At 45.1% G+C, this 20,365-nt stretch overlaps 1 protein-coding gene across 1 annotated transcript in view; it reads left to right on the forward strand.

Annotated features, from left to right (window-relative positions):
- LOC310769461 (arylacetamide deacetylase-like 3) overlaps positions 1 to 12,471 on the forward strand; it is a 28,789-nt gene extending 16,318 nt beyond the window's left edge. Inside the window, 5 exon segments of the mRNA XM_083628860.1 lie at positions 2,441 to 3,573; positions 4,315 to 4,531; positions 10,757 to 10,820; positions 11,469 to 11,596; positions 11,599 to 12,471. Of these exon segments, the coding sequence (XP_083484986.1) occupies positions 3,397 to 3,573; positions 4,315 to 4,531; positions 10,757 to 10,820; positions 11,469 to 11,596; positions 11,599 to 12,239 (1,227 nt within the window). The 5' untranslated portion in view covers positions 2,441 to 3,396 and the 3' untranslated portion in view covers positions 12,240 to 12,471.
- The last annotated feature ends 7,894 nt before the right edge of the window (positions 12,472 to 20,365 follow it).

A 20,365-nucleotide genomic window follows, 5' to 3' on the forward strand; every position in this document is an offset into this window, starting at 1 on the left:
CACACTGGTAACTGAAATTGTTAGAATATGTAGAATTGGCAAGTTTGACATGCAAAATCACAGATCAGAAAGACCGATTTTAAAGAAGACAGAAATTGTGTGCAGAATACTTGAAAACTCAGTGTAAGTATTTTTTTTTTAAAAAAAATTTTGCTGAGCACTTTGGGTCAAAAGAAAGTATTTTAAAACAACTGTTGTTGAGACATATCATTTGGAATCTGCTAGACAGAGCCAGACAGAGGATGATGTCAGGTGGGTGTCCTTTCACCCCAACATAAATCCTGGCTGCGTCCATGCTCAGATATACTTCATGTCATCATGATACTGACTCATTCATTTCATAAAATTCATATACCATTTGATTTCATAGAACCTCAAAGAGATTCACAAACATGTATATAATAGGTTGCTGTTCCTGATTGCTCTGTTTACCAACCCAGCCCCCTTCCCACCCCCGGCCACCCCCTCATTTATACCTGACTAAATCCCACACTCACCCACCACACCCACATGTGCTAATTTATCTCCATACATTCAATGCAAGAAAATAAGAGTACTCTATCTCATATATTATCTCAAACATCATCGGTTCAAATTTTAATATGGTTCCATTAGACATCTTAAACATGTCCTGACTCTTGCCAAGACATGTACCAATTGTACCGTAGAGCAGTTATTCAATACCTGGTGGAGAGTAGAGACCTGAATAAGGTCAATGATGACAGTGGAGCACAGAGATAGGTTATACTTACAGAGTGTACACGCAAAAGTGCATAGAAAAGAAAGGAGGAATTTGAGAAAGAAGGTTTTTTTTATTTAAAAAAAGAAAGATAAAAAAGGCATGTTCTTTGTAATTTTGCAAAATATACTCATTAACCACATGAAAGGTGCTCCCTGATGTTAATGTTTTATTTAACTTCCTAGTTTTCAAATGACTGGTGATTTGGATAGATTTTGTTGGCAGGAAACTTTTATACTAGGGATAACTGGAGCAGATAATCCCCCAAACCCAGTTAAATCTATTTCCTTATGCAACAATGGCAGAATGAAAATCAGATGCACAGAAATGGCGATATGAGGTAGTACCTACCAAAAAATAAAAGGACAGCTGAAATTGATAGAATATGTTGAATTGGCAAGTTTGATGTGCAAAATCAGAGATCAGAAAGACTGATTTTAAAGAAGATTGGGAAATGTGGGCAGAATACTTAAAAACTCAGTGTAAATTTTAATTATTATTTTTTTGCTGAGCACTTTGAGTCAAAAGAAATTTTGGGTTTTTTTGTTAGATCATTTATTAATTTTCCAATAAAAGACATCCAATTAACATATCAAATCTTAATCCAATATAAATAAAAAACTAAAATAAAACAAGAGGTTGAATTATCTTCCGAATTGTAATTTTTAATTTTACGGCTTCCTATAGTCTGAACCTTCAGCATGTCCAAATCTCAGACCTGCCTCTCGTTGATATTTCCATATTTCCACATCTCGATTTTAACTCTCTGAACTTCTTTGTCTCTGGCTCTGCGATCCTCAATCATGTCAGAAATCATTTAACCTTTCATCCCTCGAATGCAGATTTGTTTGTGTAATGTACCTTTTCAACTGTTTTTTTTACTAGCGTCGCTTCATCTGGCTCCATTCCAATCCGGGGTGTTATCCAACTCTCTGAAGTTTAATGTCTTGGCAACTCCCAAATCGTTAATCCTTCTCGTCCAGGCTGTTGTCGAAACCTTCCTTTTAAGATTTAGAAATACAGTACCTTCCACCTTATTGAATTATTCTTCATATTTATTAAGCAGACTGTTTGCTGTATTGCAATATATCAGTCATTTGGTGATTGATCAGCCTTCCTGGAAACCACCCAATCACCCCTCCGGGCCCTAGAGGGGGGCTGCTAGACAGCCATTTAGCCTTTTCTCTCGCTCATAATGAAGAAAATCTTTTGCAAACAGCTGCACTGTGTATTTTCCAAAATATTGTCTCAAACCGTTGTAGTCAACCAACAATTAATTCCTGTTTCCCTTAAACAGTGGAGGATTTCAAATTTTCCGGAACTGAGTAGTAAGGGAGCGCCATTTTATTCCTTTGTTCTCCTATTTTTAACAAGCATTCCAAGTCTTTTTAAAAAAATACTTGGAATTACAATCCCAGTTGTAAATAAAAGTCCATCTGTACTCATTTTTTAAAAAAAAGCAATTTAAGTTCTTAATGAGGCTTGGCATGAGGAACCAATTGTTGATATTAAGGAGGGAGAAGAAAAAACCCCCACACCAAATACCTCCGCAATCCACACACCATGATGAGAATCTCTTTGAAGTCCGAGCTCATACACCAGAGACTGTATCATTCTGCATGGGCGGGGGTGGGGTGGGGGTTCCAGCTTCTTCGATCCAGACTATGTTTGTTCTTCAAATCTATTTATTTTCCCAAACAGATGTTCCTGGATATGGGAGTGACATCAGAGAGTGCCAGCCATGACCGTGCTCTTTTTGACCCAGTGTCCTGCTGTTGTTTAGTCGTGTCCAACTCTTCGTGACTCCATGGACCAGAGCACGCCAGTGTCCTGCTAGCTGCACCTTAATGCGTGCCGGCAATCACAGACAATCTGCGGTCTTCGAGACAGTCCTCCCCTACCCTGGGGAGGCTGCAGGGCTAATTACCCCCATATCAGCCCTGAATTATCGGCACAGCTGGGGTCCATTCTTGTGGGAGTCAGCCATTTCCCATCACCGGAAACAGGAAGCCAAAAGAAAGTATTTTAAAACAACTGTTGTTAAGACATATCATTTGGAATCTGCTAGACAGAGCCAGACAGAGGACGATGGCAGGTGGGTGTCCTGTCACTCCAACATAAATCCTGGCTGTGTCCATGCTCAGATATACTTCATGTCAACATGAAGTTGCATTTATGCATGAGGAGCAGAGCCCATGATGTGAATATCCAGGGGCTTAGGTAGGAATGGGACTCGTGTCGGAAGCCTTGGAAATCTTGGGCCAGGAAGCACACACAAGTCCTCTTCCACCTTGGACTAGAACTCCCACCATTCCTGACTATTGAGTTAAGCTGGGTAGGGATGTTTTGAGCTTCAGTCAACAAACACCCACGGTATGTAAAACTGAAGAGCATTGCATGGAGCTGGATGTTTCGGTGGCTGGACTTGAAATTCCTTAATAGGGTACCACTAATTGTGCCAACCTAACCCATGAAATTGCTGTTGGTATTCTAATGGATATCACATCTACATGGAAGTCTGTGTTGTAATTGGTAATTGATGTGTTCATCAACCAACCTACAACCAGCTGTGTATAAATACCACTGGTGGAGTTAAACAGCAGCAAATGCTGACAGTTTAGGCTCAGTGTTTGCGTCTCACTCTTTGGAATTGAGAAATGGAGCTTCTTCAGAGCCTGCTGCTGGGGTTGATTGGAGTTATAGGGATTCCTTTCCTGTCTCTTCTCTCCTGGGCGATTTACTATGATCTTTCCAAGAGTGAAATTCCACCTGGATTTGACAGTCCATTAAAGCTTCGAGGTCTTCACTGTCTTGCCATAATGGCATTCACTGCGGTAAGTTGGGGACTGGATGAGCCATTAGTTGAGCCAGCAGGTCCTTCTTATGTTCTTATGGGAAAGGTGATTAAGAAATGTATTATTATTATTATTATTAGATTTAATAATACGTATCTGTTGGCACCAGGCAAAAACATTTCTATATCTTTTAAAGGTGTTATTGGTTTGCTTTGTTCTTGCTTTCATTGTGTATTTTGGGTTTTTATCTTAATTTTTTTTGCTGTGAACCACCCTGAGATCATTTCATAAAGGGCAGTATATTTAATGAATAATAATAACAGTTTATATATTTAGGTTATTCAAATACTGCTTAATCCAACATGCATAATGAATTCACTTGATGATGATGCGATGAAGATATTATCACATTCAACAAGGGCTTCCTTTCAGCCTATAGAAAGACACACATAGAGAGAAATAAATTATTCACACAAAGCCATGTTTTCTTTACAACATGGTTTCTTCAGCAACATTGCCTCATAGGCAAGCAAGGAGATTGTGGATTGTTTCTCCAAAGCTTAGCTTGTTTCCCAGCTTCTTTTGCCTCTGTATCTTGGTGGGTGTTTGGGTTGGGGTGACCAATTCTAAGCTGACCAATTGAAATTAATGGACTTGGCTAACATGTGCTCATTCATTTCCATGGGTCTACTTTAAATAGGACTTATTTGGATACCACCTATTGTGAATAGGTTGCAAATGTGGGCACTATTTTCATGAGACTTTTCCTTTGCCCAACAGGGGAAGTGTCTTGAACTGCTGGGTGTCTGCAGACAGGTTGCCGTTATCCGCTTCCTCCAGAATTTCTGGAATCCAAGAGCGGATCCCAGCCTCTCTGCCAAAGATCTGCATTTCGACGGGGTGCCTGTGAGGGTTTATCAGCCCAAAACACCATCTGCTGGCCCAAGGAAAGGATTTGTGTTCTTCTATGGAGGTGCTGGGATGGTTGGGAGCATCGGTAAGAGATTAAAGCTGTGAGCCTATGAACACTTACCTAGAGGCAAGCCCCATTGAACTCAAATAAGCCAATGTAGAATCCTAGAAATGGTGTGAAACCTCTATTGTCAAACCTCCAGTCAAAGACAGCCCGCCACCTCCCAAGCGAGGCGGTTCCCTGTCAAATAACTGTTACCATCAGAAAGGTGTTCCTAATGTTTAGTTGGAATCTCCTTTCTGGGTAGAAGTGCTTCAGATATCATTGGAAGAGAGGTTTACAGGGCTGAAATACAAGAGTGTTGGTGGAAGTTCCTGAAGAGACAAGGGGCACACATGTGCTTTGGATTTGCTTATGTTAATTTATAGACATGGACCCTCTTGTTGTCATGGCTTCCCAGATCCTACATCTCTAGTTGTCAATGGTCAGGGATCTGGGGAGCTGCACTCCAGCAAGCAGCCCCTGGGGGAGGGACAGATGCCCCCCACTGCTGATACCGACACATTCATTTCCTAAAACACTTGATTTCATACAACCTCAAAGAGGTTCTCAAACATGTATATGTTCGGAGTCAATTTAGTCCGGGGGTCCGGCACACTTCCCTGGCACAGCTCTGACCTTTCTCAAAGACCTTTGACTCCAGCAGAGTAAACACAGCAGAAGGAGAAGCAGGAACGTTCTGTCGTGTGGTAATAACTCAGGCTGAAACACAGCAGTCTCCTTATCTTTAAAGTCTTTATTTTCGTACAGATCAACACATCGTAAATCTTCCCGGTGAGACGCAACCCATGCCGACTCTCTCCGTGTGCAACTAGGCTCACACTGCGTGCGTCTTTCTCTCTCTCTCTCTCAGAGATACTGGCCACTCCCAGTGTTCTAAACCCGCCCTCAGAATGTGAGGCGTCATCACTCAGAACTCTTAACCCTGTAAGTTCTGAGCCACTCCCAACACCCCCTCTCGAATCACGTTCTGAGAGGACTTCTGAGTGTTCAACACCTTCCCCATTGCCTTTCGCCCCTTCCTGGCATCGTTGTTAGGCACCTGTTGAACCTCACAAACCTCAGGTTCGCACTGTGCGAAACCAACCCACGCATTTGTGACCTGAAACCTCTCAGGTGGAATTCCCTTTGTTGCCCGTGAAGACCGCCTGGGCACAAACTGGGGTTCTTCTCCTGACCCACTGGGGCCAGCTTGTGCGTCTTCTTCATCAGACTCCCCCTCTGGCTTGACACGTCTGTGAGCTTTCTCCATTATGCGCACAGGAGATGAGGGCTCACTCTTGGACACTCCTTTCACAACCTGTGGAGACGCCTCTCCCTGGTCCTGATCCTGATCATCGACCAGATCACCATTACCTGGCTCTCCCTCCTGCTCAGATTCGGATTCAGACAGACAATCTGAGACAGTGTCATGGCTGACTTTGCGCCTTGACCTATTTCCCTGCTGCTCTTTGAACTCAGCATGCTTGCTGACCAGAAGCTTGGTCTGATCACCTTCTGGGTATGCAAATCTCCACCCCTTTGTCGCGGGTTCATACCCACAGAAGATCATTTCCTGGTACTTTGGACCACCTTCTTGCTGCAACCACTTTGGTACAGGCACCATGGCCCTGCAACCAAACGAACGGAAGAAATGCACCTGTGGCTTCTGTCCGTTGAGCAAGAAATATGGGGTGTCACCTACCACTGCATTGTAGCACCTGTTCATCGTGAAATTGGCCGTTTTCACTGCCTCCCCCCAGAAACTGTGAGGCAAACCAGAGTCATCCAGTAAAATCTCAGATGCTCGAACCAGAGCTTTACTCCTCAGCTCTGCCACGCCACTCTTCTGAGGAGAAGTCACCTTGTGACGTATCCCCCTCTGGCGAAAGAAACTCTTTAGAGCAGACCCAGTGACCTCTGAACCACGGTCAAACTGGAAACCTTGCACCTTGGTGGAGAACCTCTGTTCCACCTCAGCAACCCAATCTTTGATCAGTTGCGTTGCCTCCTCCTTAGCTTTCAGCGTGAAAGCCCAGGAGTTCCTAGTAAAATCATCTGTCAGCACCATCAGCCACTTGGCCTTGCCCTGACTTGGCTGTGGCATACCTAAAAGGTCTGCATGCACAAGCTCAAAAGGCTTTGTGGTTACTCTTTCCACCCTGGGATGACTAAATCCCTTGTTCCTGGCTTTCCTGCAAGCCTTGCAATTCAAAGGTTTACCACATTCTTTTACCTTGCAACCTTTGGTGCACTCTGATAACATCTGGACGTCCTCACAGGACCCATGTGACATCCTCTTGTGCCACACGCAAGCACACGACACATGAGTGTGCCCCCCTCCCTCTAGAGGTGATTCCAGAACAAAAAGGTTGTTCTGATTTTTCCCAACACGTACCAGTTGCTCTCCACCTCTGGAAAAGGTACAGACATTGTTTTCAAAACTCACTGAATATCCCTCCTGTAAAAGGCACGGTACAGATAGCAGGCAATGTTTTATCTCAGGGAGAACATAAACCTTCACTTCAGCCTGTAAAAAAGAGACAAACATGTTAGAAACATGGGTTACACGTCCCTGTGAACCTGTAGCAAATCTAACTGTTTTCTCAGTTGAAACAGCCTTGCAGTTCCACATTTGTCCATCAGGTGGCGCTGTGACCAGATGGGCATTCGCAGCCGAGTCAACAACCCAACGTAGGACTCTCCCCCCTCCGGAGCTGTCCTTCTTTGTTGCCTTAGCAACTGCCTTCCTGCAGGTGTTGTTGTTGTCCAAAACTGCCATAGACGCAGACAGCTGATAAATGTTTTCCTCCCCTTCTGGAGCGCGTACTTTTTGCGGTTTCCCACGCCTACTCCCTCTGTTGCCATGGAAACCCGCCTGGTTCCCATGGGAAATGTCCTTGGGACTTTCCTGCCCTGGCTCCCTTGCTCTCTGTGGGCAGTTGCGACGCAGGTGTTCAGCCGAGGCACAAACAAAACATCTCCTAGTGGAAAACTTTGCAAACGTGCCTTTGGTCTTCTCTGCCCCCCCAACCTTTCCAGCAGCACTCCTCCTTGAGGCTTTTCTGCCGTTGGGAAAATGGCTTTTGGCTTCTGCTGTGGTTTCTCTGCAAACCCCCTCCAGCTCCTGCCAAACAGCCTGGGCACTCTCAAGACTCTTGGAATGGCCTGCACCCCCATTCTCTGGTGCAAAGCTCTTCTCTTCTCTCAGCCACTCTCCAGCACGCAGCTCACGTATTGGGGCATTCCGGCAGCCCTCCAACACAGTCCCAGCCCCCTCTGGGCCTTCTGGGCGTCCCACAGCCCCTCCTTGAATCTCTGGGCGTTCCCCAGCTTCTGTGCAGCTCTTGGCCCCCTCTGGGCGTCCCCCAGGCTGACGTCTAGCCCCCTCTGGTGTGGCTCCCACTCTTCTCAGTGCCTGCCAACCTTCCCAGGGCTCCTTCCCGTCTGCCTCTTCAAAAGGGACGGAGTACGATTCATGGCTGTCTGCCATCTCTCCCCCGGGGCCCGGCCTACTCACGAGTACCTCTGGTCCGGCAGATCTCAGCTCCTCCCAGCGAACTCCTGGCTGGCACCAGCTACTCCTTAGCTGGCCTTTGGCTGCTCCTCAGCCTCTTTGCCTGCAGTCTCCCTTTCCCAGCGTCTCATCGGCTGGCCTCTGGCTGCAGTCCTCTCACACGCACGAACGTTGCTTATCTTTATTGCTGACCTCCATAACCTGTTCGGAGTCAATTTAGTCCGGGGGTCCGGCACACTTCCCTGGCGCAGCTCTGACCTTTCTCAAAGACCTTTGACTCCAGCAGAGTAAACACAGCAGAAGGAGAAGAAGGAACGTTCTGTCGTGTGGTAATAACTCAGGCTGAAACACAGCAGTCTCCTTATCTTTAAAGTCTTTATTTTCGTACAGATCAACACATCGTAAATCTTCCCGGTGAGACGCAACCCATGCCGACTCTCTCCGTGTGCAACTAGGCTCACACTGCGTGCGTCTTTCTCTCTCTCTCTCTCAGAGATACTGGCCACTCCCAGTGTTCTAAACCCGCCCTCAGAATGTGAGGCGTCATCACTCAAAACTCTTAACCCTGTAAGTTCTGAGCCACTCCCAACAGTATATACAGTGATACTTCAGAGGTCAGTTCTTAACCTGAAACTGTTCTTAACCTGAAGCACGACTTTAGCTAATGGGGACTCCCGCTGCTGCCGCACCGCCGGAGCACAATTTCTGTTCTCATCCTGAAGCAAAGGTCTTAACCTGAAGCACTATTTCTGGGTTAGCGGAGTCTGTAACCTGAAGTGTATGTAACCTGAAGCGTATGTAACCCGAGGTACCACTGTAATAGGTTGCTGTTCCTGATTGCTCTGCTTACCAACCCAGCCCTCTTCCCATCATACATAGGTCAACGTTCCGAAACCCGTCACCTGAAACTGGATCTCCGCCAGGTTTCCATCTCACAAAACCAATCACAATTTTACAAGTTGGCAAATAGTAGTGCCAATTTCAGAAACACAAAACAACAAACTCCTTATCAAAGTTCCCCAAATCGCCTGCCATCACGCCCGAAATTTCCCCATGCAGGTGAGCAGAGTGCTGTTGTAGACAGGCTGGCTTTGTGGGCTTCCTGCTGACACCTGGTTGGCCTTGGGGAGGTTTTTATAAGAAGTTTGTTTTTCCTGTCTCTGAAAAGTGAAATATGTTTGCATATATGAATACAAACAATAACATGTTAATTAAATGAAAGCTTGCAACTCATGGATCTGTGTGTAATGATCTCAGGCAGGCAAACAGCTCTGATAAGAATTAATGAGCCTCTTGAAGATTTATGTACGTTTATTTACAGTTTCTCCTGTCAACCTAGCAGTTTGAAAGCACGTCAAAGTGCAAGTAGATAAATAGGTACCACTCAGGCGGGAAGATAAACGGCGCTGCTCTGGTTCGCCAGAAGCAGCTTAGTCATGCTGGCCACATGACCCGGAAGCTGTCTGCAGACAAACACCGGCTCCCTCAGCCAATAAAGCAAGATGAGCGCCGCATCCCAAGAGTCGGCCATGACTGGACCTAATGGTCAGGGGTCCCTTTACCTTTACCTTTTTATTTACAGTTCAAAATCACAGAGCGTGCCAAACGCCTGTCATTCTCCAATAAACGCGCTCAGTCTGAGTTTCCATTTCTCAGACAGCACAAAGGGAGACAAGATCCGGTCTTTCCCCTTTCCCCCTTACTTAGCATTTTCACCTTCTCCTCCATCCTGCTGCGAGGAGAATTTGGGCATCCTCCCCCCTCGCTGTCCAGCAAAGATTCCTCTGAGAGCTCTACTCTAGTATCCTCTTCCAGGACACCCCCCCCCAACATTTTGAAGCCGCAAACTCCCTGCCTTTGTTACTCTGCTGGCTTCATAAGACTGAGAAGGAAGGGGGGCTAAGTAAACCCACCCTTGCCTTGCCTGAGGCTGCAATGTCTCATTCTCAGAATCAGACCACTCCCAAGCGTCTGACCCTGCTGGATCCCCGACACCATGCCCCATATCTCTTAAGTTGAAGATTTGTTTGTGTCTGGGGGAGGGGGTGGGAGGTTGTAATTTTGTTCAATTTGTTTTTATATGCGAACCTATTTAATTTGCAGTTTGGTAAACAATTTGTGAACCCAAAGTCAGTCTCTGACGCTCACAACACAGCACTCTAGAAATGGGATGTGCACGATGAATAAAAAGGCTTACGTCAGTGAATATCGCATGTACCAATATTGTATGAAAGGGAAGATTACTTTGCAAAAATGGCAAGATTGGAGGCAGCAGTGCTTCTGCTTAGCAGTTGCTAGAAACCCTGGGCGGGTAGAGAACTGAAGGTAAGTGTGACATCCCTACCTGTGACTCCTGGGAGTTGCAGTCTCACAGCATGTAGAGCAGGGGTAAGCAAACTAAGGCCTGTGGGCCAGATGCGGCCCAATCACCTTCTCAATCTGGCCCGTTGACGGTCTGGGAATCAGCGTGTTTTTACATGAGTAGAATGTGTCCTTTTATTGAAAATGCATCTCTAGGTTATTTGTGGGGCATAGGAATTCGTTCATTCCATTCGTTCAGGTTGCTGATCCCTGATGTAGAGCAATGGAAGCCAAAGTTGTCATCCTTCGGGTTCTGCTGTGACCTATGTCCATGCATTTCAGTGGGACTTCTGTGAATGCATCATCCCTGGGTTGTGAAACAGCTTCCTTTCGTTAGGTATATTTTCCACATAATTGCTTCCCAATTTTGAATTTCCTTCCCAACTTGCTAGCATTCTACGAAGATGTCTGCAGCAAGATTGCCAAGGAGAGTGATTCAGTGGTTGTGTCTGTTGGGTATGTAAACACAACCACATGGCCTTTCATAGGGAAAGAGTGTAGGGGCCCAGCATGCTGCTGTATTTCAGGCTGGCATCCCTGGCCATATTCCCTGCAGGACAAAGAGGCTCCCCACGAAAGCTGTCAACATTCTGTTCTATGATTGAAAATCAGTGCTTCATGCACTTATGACATGAACACGCTCGCTTCCGTGGGGGGACTATGAACTGGGCATAAGGCCTTGCACAGCACCCCTAACCAGGGCCTCCAGATCAGCCTCAACTTGGAGACCACCCAACCCAGATCCAGCCTGGAATCAATCCGGGAGTGGGGCTAATGTTCAGTTAGGGCTTTTAAATGTATAATCAGAAAGAGACCGGGAAACGCCCCCTGCATCTAAACAGGAGGAGGAGGGAAAGTTGCAAGTGGCAAATGGTCTTCCACCAGCTGGATGCAAACCTGCAGGGTTCTGCTTCCCCAGCGTTTCCTACACTCTTTTGCTAGCTGGTAAAGTCAGTTTTTTAAGGGCATAAGCCAGCTGACTTTCACCTGCATTATATCTGCTATAACAGATCCAGCAGGCTATTCCTGTAATTCTATGTGATCATGAATGTGTTTGGAAAAGATTCTGGAAGTTTACCTCTTTGCTTCTCTTTTATTCTGCAGCTACCGCCTGTCTCCTGAGCATCTTCCTCCCGCTCAGTACAAGGACTGCCTTGCTGCTACCATACACTTAATTCAAAATGCAGCTTCCCATGGGGTGGATCCTTCCAAGATCATCGTTGGTGGGGACAGTGCGGGGGCAATTATGCTTGTATTGTTGCCCAGAAATTGGTGGAGAGATCAGACCTTCCAAAGCTACAAGCTCAAGTGCTCATCTATCCTTATACACAGACAATGGACTTCAACCTGCCTTCCTATCAGCAGAACAGTTTAATGCCCATCCTGTTCCGGGAAAGTGTTGCTTACTTTGGAATGAAGTATATTGGAAAAGACACTTCTTTGGCAGGCCAGGTCCTGAAGGGCTCTCATGTGCCAGATTCAATGAGGCTGAAATATGGGAAGTGGGTGAGTCCAGACAACCTTCCAGAGAGATTTAAGGGGAGAGGCTACAAACAAGTCCCACTTGCTCCTTATGAACCTGATGTCTATAGGCAATTGGAAGAGGCTTTAGTAGGCTATTCTTGCCTTTTTGCTGAGGACTCTGTCATCCAGAAGCTTCCTGAAACCCTAATTGTGAGCTGCGAGTACGACGTAGTACGAGACGACATACTGCTGTACAAGAAACGTCTGGAGGACAATGGGGTGAAAGTCAGCTGGTTCCATGTTGAAAACGGGTTTCATGGGATGATAAACTTCTTCAAAGTATTCATCTTTGCATTCCCTGCTGCAGTTGAATTAATGGACAGCATCGTAGACTTTGTTAAAAACTTATGAGAGGAAATTCCTTGAATTTGGGAGCCATTCATAAAGAGGGGGCAATCTGCCAACGTCAGTTTCTGATAGTTTCTCATTTTTCCAATCTTCTTTTCAGTTCTTCACAATTCTGTAGAAATATGTGGTTCTTTGGGGCAGCGGGGAATTCCTCATGAAAATTCATCAGCAGTTTAATGTGAAATTTCCCTAAGAAACATGTTTACTTTGTATGGACTACAAGCAATTTGTTCTATTATATTGGCTTGCTATATTATATTCACTAATATATGCATTTTATGAACATTTCCTCTTCCATTTTCCTTTTAGTACACATTCGTTGGCTGGAGATCTGCACTGCTAATGCTGTTCTAGGCTGAATCAACAGAATTATAGTGTCCAGATCAAGAGAAGTAAGCAAGAATACTTATAGCAAAGCACTGGAAGACTCAAGATTTACCCACTCTGGAAGAATGGCAGATGAAGTTGAATGACTGTATGGGATTAGCAGAAATGACCGGCAGAATCCGCGACCAGGGAGAAAATTCAGCAGAAGAAGATTGGAAGAAATTTAAAGAATATCTACAGAAACATTATAAAATTAATGAACTTTGAAAAGATGTTGGTTTGAACTTTGGTGGTTTCCAGCTGTTATGATAAAGATAATGGGGATTATAAATGTTTTTGTTACTAAATTTAAAAAAGTTGAGTGGAAAATAAGGCGATATTTTAAAAGGAATGTTAAGAGATTAGGATTTGCTGAATTAACAAATTGAACTAGAGAACAAGAAGGGGAGGTATGAGGAAGTCAAAGAAACATGTGACTGAAAATTGTTATTGAAACTGAATTGTTTTTAATTTTCTTTTTCTTTTTCTTTTTCTTTTTGTCTTTATATAAAATTGGAAAATTCAATAAATATTCATTTTAAAAAAAAAACAAACTCATCGTGTCTGGTGAACCAACCAGATTTTGCTCCCCTACCAGTGCTCCCTCACACGACCATCGGTCTTCTGGGAACATGGGCCTGGCCACAGGAGGTCCTTCCCATTCCATTTTCTGGAAAGTGCATCTGCCCTCACATTCCCCTCCCTCCAGGAACGTATTGTATCTCAAAGTGATACTGTGAGAATGTCTGCGACCACCGGGCCTTTCTCTGGTTGAGCACACGCGCTGTCCGCCAGTATTCCAGGTTCTTGTGGTCCTTTCGGACCTGGATCTGGTGCTGCACCCCAATCAAAAAGTGTCTCCACTGCCAAAAGGCCGCATAAATCGCAAGCAATTCTTTGTCATAAGCAGTGTAATGTTGCTCTGACTTGCTCAGTTTCCTGGAGAAAAACGCACAAGGTCTGCAGTCCTCCCCTGACCCTTGTTGCAACAGTACTGCTCCGATGGCCCGGTCTGAAGCGTCCGTCTCCACTCTCAGTGACTTCCCAGGATCCACGTGCAGGAGCTGCTCCTCAGAGGCGAAAGCCTTCTTTAACATTTCAAAGGACTACTGCGCTTCCTTGGTCCACGCAAACTTCTTCTTGCCGCTGAGACAATCCGTTATGGGTGCTGTCAAGTGAGCAAAGTTCTTGATGAACTTCCTGTAGAAGTTGTGGAAACCTAGGAACCTCTGCACATCCTTCTTTGTTTTGGGGCTCTTCCATTCCAGCACTGATTTCACCTTCTCCGGGTCCATGGCCACCCCTTGTCTGACAGTCGGTACCCCAGGAACTCCACCTCTCGAGCATGGAATTAGCATTTCTCCAGCTTGACCTACAAATGATGCTTCTTCAATCTCTCTAGCACCTGCCTGACATCTTTCATGTGCTGTGCTTCATTTTCAGAGAAGATCAAAACGTCCTCCAAAAAGGCCATGCAATTCTTGTACAGCAGGGGCCCGAACAAGTGGTGCATAAAGGCTTGAAAGCAGGCGGATCTCGATTGCAAATCCAAATGGCATGACGAGATACTCAAACGCCCTCAGGGGGTTGAACATGGTCGTCTTCCATTCGTCCCCCTCTCTCACTCTAATCAGATTGTACGCTCCCCTTAGGTCCAGTTTGGCAAAGAAATTCCCTTGCCTCGCACGCGTCAAAAAATCGTCAATTCTGGGCATGGGAAAGGCTACGGGTTCAGTTACCTTGTTCAAGAGGCGATAATCCACTACAAGGCGATGCTGATTCGTCGTTTTCTTGTCCACAAAAAATACTGCCCCCCCTACTGCCTTCGATTCCCTTATGAAACCCCTCTTTAAGTTCTTGTCAATAAACTGCCTCAACTCTTGCACCTCCTGGTCGGACATGGAATACAGCTTACCCACCGGCAACTGGGCCCCCGGAAGCAGGTTGATTTGGCAGTCATAGGGCCTGTGGGGGGCCAGCTTGTCAGCCTCTCTCTCGCTGAATACCTCCTTCAAATCTTCATATTGTGGTGGCACGCACCCCTTCTCCTCCAGAGTCACCCCAGCAACCCTGGCCATAGTCATTCTTGGTTCCTTTCCCCCCAGGCAGTGTTCCAAGCAGTGAGCCAACCCAAAGGCGAGGGAACGTTGATGCCACAACATCACTGGGTCATGGAGTGCCAACCAACTCATTCCTAGTATGATGGGGGGTCCTGCCAGTGTGGCCACATGAAAGGCAATGGTTTCCGCATGCCTAGAAACCCTCATCCTCATCGGGGGTGTCTGGTGTGTCACTCCCCCCCCCCGTAGCTCCCTGCCATCAATGGTGGTCACTTGCAAGGGGAAATCTAGTAGCAACAGGTGTAGTTGGTGCTCCAGAGCGAAGTCTCTGCTGAAAAAGTTGCAAGACGACCCCGAATCTAGAAGAGCGTGGACTTCTACTGGGTGCCCATTCGGGAGTTCTAGAACCACTTCAACTGCTATGCCTGCCTTGGGAGGGTCTAGATGGGGTTCTTCTACTGGTTGCCTTCCTGGCTGCTGCCCCTGTTGGTCTGCAGCCAGGCTTTTTCATTTCCCTCCACCTGAGCCTTCTCTCCCTCTTCCTGTTTGCCTGCTGCCCCCATCATGCCTTGCCAGGCTTTTTTCTGGGGACAGACCTTCGCGAAAAGTTCAGGGCGCTGACAGATGAAACACCTTTTGGCTGTTTTCCTTTTTTTTAAATAAATGTTTATTAAAATTTTCCATCTTAGTAAAAAAGGAAAAAAAATAATAAAAATAAAAAACACATAAAGTTTACAATCCGTATTTTCAATGACATATTTCCCTGACTTCCCCACACCTCCCCTTCTTATATTCCAATTCAAATTGTTAGTTCAACAAGTTCTTATCCCCAATTTTTAACCTTTTTATATTTAGTTCATTTTAAAGAAAAAACCAATTTTAACTTATAAACATCCATATTTATACATCAGTACTCATTCTTAAAACCTTTTTCTAAAGTCGACCCAAATTCCCTTCCACGAATTCCCCAATTTTCTTACTAATAACAAAACAAAATTAAAAAAACAAACAAAAACAAATTATAGTTATACACCCTTTGGATTCCCAAACCCCACCACCCCCTTTCCTGGTTTCGATCCCCAACAGATGTCCATCAGTCTTAATCTACTATCAGCCTGGAGACCTCACATCCGAGGCTCTTAATTCTCTCTCAATTCCTCTCTGCCGGTTTTTTTGATAGTCTTTAGTATTAAACACCAGATCTCGGAGAAGCTCTGTCCCCATAAAGTCCATGTTTCTTCCAGCCAGACCTCCATACTTAAAAGTGGAGCCCAAATCTTGTTTCTTACTCCTTTTAAGTCCAATTGTCCCGAAAGCTCCAACTTCCACCTTGATCAAATTTGTAATCCATAGGTCTTCAGATCTCCACATAAGGAGATCTCTCCATTCTTCAATCTCCAATTCAACCCAGATTTTCATCATCCAGTACTTGTTTTCCTTTGTAACCATCATGTCAGACCTCTGGCTCGATTTAACCATCATGTCAGGCCTCTGGCTCTCCTTTGTCATCTGCAAAATTACAGCTCCTCCTTCCTTTTATTCAGAAACAACATATGTCTCCTTCTCCACACTCTCAAAACTCTCAAGTTTCTCTTTTTGTCCAGCTGCATGGGCTTCCTGAGTCAAATCCTTATCAAATTCAATGATATTATTTACTGTTAAGTTCAGAGTTGCAACATTTGTAGCCAAAACATCCATTTGGCCTTGTAACTTTCCCAAGAGAACGAAAGCTCTGTCCAGCCCAGCTTGAATTTTCCCTCCTCCAGCCATTCTTGTAATGTCCCAAATCCCCCTCTAGAGGGATTTTGGTAACTTAGTATTCTTTCCAGTTCAAATCCAAAAGTCAAGTTAGTTTGTATCAGTTCTTCCTTGTTTTCAACAAAATATAACCAAATTGCAACAAATATCTCCAGCAGAGGCAGCAGAAACAAAGTTCTTTTTTTCCTCTTGACAGCTAATTTTGACAGCTGTCAAACTCTTCTATATCTCCTCAACAGGCTCTCTCACAGATCACTCCCAGGTCCGGGGGGGGGGGGGTGGCACTTCAGCTCTCAAAATTAGCTCTTATCCTCCGATAAGGTTATTTATGCTTATACTGCCAAATCGTGAAATTAATATCTTTTACCCAATAAAAAAGAAGAAATTCTCTCGACCTTAGTTCACTAGTCCTTGCTTTAAATTATTTACAAGATGGGGAGGCGGACTTCCTGTTTGCACCTTCCCCGATCGTGCCAGATTCAACAAAAAAAATTTCCTTTACAAGTCTTTAAAAAGGCTCCTTCGCAGGTCGGGGGGGGGGCGCAAATGGTGCCCGCCGAGTCACCAGGTTCACAGGCTTCTGCGCCTGTGATTTCTGAGGGTTCCCGCGTCGCCGCAGCGGCCAGACCCAGCTCCTGCGCAGCCGATTCCCTCCGGAGCTCGGAGGGAATCCGCCATTAGCCGATCGCGCTAACCCGGAAGTCCACCTTTTGGCTGTTTTCCAGTCCCTCCCCTCTTTCTTTCTGAACTCACCGGTGTTTGAAAACTCGTGTGCGCAGGCTCCATCAATTTCCATTGGCTCTGCTGCCGGCAGACTGTAGGAAGTCCCTGTAGGCATCTCAGGAATGCGGTTGCCGTGGAACCGCTCTCCTCTGGCCTCCCTCCTTTCCTGAGCCCATGCTTCCTGCCGTACTCGAATCGCTAACGCCATTTTAGTTAGCTCATTCATGGACTGTGGGCAGGGGGCTCTGGATAATTCATCCTTTACTTTCGGATTGAAACGTGCCTCAAACAAAACAAAACAAAAAGGAAAGGGTTCTGACCTCCCTTTGTCTCTTCAGCCTGGTCCTCGGACCCTTGTCTGCATAAAAGAGTCCATGAGAATATCCTTGCAGTTTTAGTCATAAAAGTCTTTGTGCAAAACACGACTGAATAACTATACACACCAGCACCAACCAACCAACCCAAACGCCAGCCTCAGCACAAACTAACATTTCTCACTTATATATACAACTTGGTGCAGACCGCTGAGTCATGCTGACCCAGCTTTATTCACATTAAAGAAACAGAGGCCATTTTAGCCGTGACACCCCTTCTGTTTCTTAAATGCAAAAAACCCCAACAGAAACAATACATACATTATATACATAAACCCAGTTTTGTCATCAATTCATTATGACATGTTGCTGGCAAAGGCTTGGTAAACAAATCAGCAATATTATCTTGTGATTGACAATACTCCAGTTTGATCACCCCATTCTGTACACAATCTCTCACATTCGCATGACGGATAGCAATATGTTTTGATGCGGATTTCATTATTTCTGAGCCCGCTAATGCAATGCACGATTGACTATCTTCATACACTTGGATAGGCAAGTCTACTTTACAATCTAGATCTTTTAGTATCTGTATAAACCACATGATTTCGTTGCATGCTAGCGATAGGCTCCCATATTCTGCCTCACAGGATGAGGTTGCAACAAATCCTTGTTTCTTTGACCTCCATCCAATTATGGAATTGGCGAACATCATAACCATTCCACTTGTAGATTTGTTGACAGCTTCCCCAGTCCGCATCAACAAATACTTCTAGTTTTTCATCTTGTGTACTAGATATCTTCAAACATACATTTAATGTCCCCTTTAGATATCTGATAAGCCTTTTCAAAGCACACCAATCGGCAGTACTGGGTTTAGATACACGTTGACTCAGAGCATTTGTAGCACATGCAATGTCTGGCCTTGACCACTGGCTTAAATACAACAATGATCCTATTTTTGAGTGATACAATTCAGGCTGATCAAATTCATCATCACACACTGTCTTTGGGAAATCTGGTGTCATGGGAGTCTGAACTGGCTTGCAGTTTTCCATGCCAAACTGCTCTATCAAATGAAGAATTTTCTCTCTCTGACTCAATAGGAAGCTTCCATCTGCTTCCTGCCTTACTTCTACTCCCAAGTAATTGCTTACAGGCCCTAAGGCTTTAAGCTTAAACCTCTTTTCCAGTTGACTTGTGAGCTTCTGGATCTCATCTGTGGAACTCCCTGCCACAAGCAAATCATCAACAAAGACTAAGAGCATTAGATATTTGTTGCCTGTCCCCTTAGAGTACAGGCATGGATCAGCCACACTCCTTTTAAAACCAAGTTTTACAAGAGCTTCATTTAAACACTGGTTCCAACACCTTCCACTTTGTTTGAGACCGTAAACAGCTTTTTTCAAATGCCAGACTGCACCATTCTCCTCTTCAAACTGAGGGGGTTGTCTCATTAACATTTCATGGTCTAAATTTGCATGCAGATATGCAGCAACAACATCAAAATGGTGCACTGCTAGTTGTCTTACAGCAGCAATGGAAAGCATTAAACGAAAAGTTTCACTCTTTACAGTGGGAGAAAGCACTTCATCATAACTCTCCCCTTTAATCTGAGTGAACCCTCTGGCTACTAATCTGGCTCGAAAACGTGGTTCCCCAGATGCAATGGTTTTCCTTTTATAAACCCACTTGCATGACACCACTCTGCCACCAGGTGGCGGTATTATGACCTCAAACACTTTGTAACGTTTAAGAGAGTCCATTTCTTCTTTCATGGCTTGTTCTCACAAAGCATGTTCCCCAGGGGGTAAGTCTAAGACCTCATTATAACTTTGTGGTTCCACACAACTCACATTGCATACTCTCACTCCTCCTAGGGTCAAACGTTGAGGAGGTACACCCTTGTTTGAACGCTAGGAGCGCCTAGGCACAACTACTACTTCTTCCCCCCTTATCTCTGGCTCTTCTTCCTCTTCCTCTAGAGAAGTATTATCTATTGCCACATCTTTTGGGGAAATCTTTGCCTCCTCCTCCTCCTGCTCCTGCGTTGCCAATGGCTGAGAAGAAGCCTCTTCTCTTACTTGCAGGGGCAGTAGGCAATCTGGGTTGGCATGGATCACAGTCCATCTGTCCTGGTCAGCGAAGTCTGCACTTCGTGACAGAACCACGCGTCCTGGGTGTAGATTGAAACGCCACCCTTTGCCATAGGACTGATATCCCACAAACCGCAGTTTCTGCGCTCTAGCGCCCCCTTTCTGGCGCTGAGCTTTGGGGATATTTACATGTGCCCAAGAACCCCAGTTATGGAGCATTTTCCACTCTGGTTCTTTCCCAAACAACACACGATATGGAATATCTTTTATAGAGCTAGACCAGGTTCTGTTAATCAAAAAGTTCGCTGTCAGAAAAGCCTCGCCCCACAGCCTATGGTTGTGACCCAATCCTGCATCCACTAGCAGGCAGTCCTTTACTGACTGTATTACAGCCCCACGTCTTTCACACAGACCATTTTCAGCAGGGCTATAAGGGTTAGTCAAACGGTGAGTGATCCCCTTACGTCGCAACCATGCCCCAAATTGTTTGTTTGTTTGTTTTTTTTAAAAAATATTTTATTAAGGGTTTTCTTGTTTTACAGTGTAAGTGTAATGCCTCGTATTTTTTTCTTCCATGTAACATTTTTACAAATCCGTTTCATTTGATGAGGCATTAGGGAGAGAAGAAAAAAGAAAGAAAAAAAGAAAGGGGGGTGGAGGGCGGGGAGATGGATGGGGGTGGGGTCGGGTAGCGGTGTTTCTATTATGCTTAATGTATGTAGAGTTTGGTGTCAGCGTGCTTGTGTTGTTCACTTGTGTTCCTTTGGTGGTGAGAGAGGTTGGGGTTGGCCTAGGGTGTGATTGTTTGT

This window comes from Podarcis filfolensis, assembly GCF_964270895.1.
Source record: "Podarcis filfolensis genome assembly, chromosome: 8".
Taxonomy (NCBI): Eukaryota; Metazoa; Chordata; class Lepidosauria; order Squamata; family Lacertidae; genus Podarcis; species Podarcis filfolensis.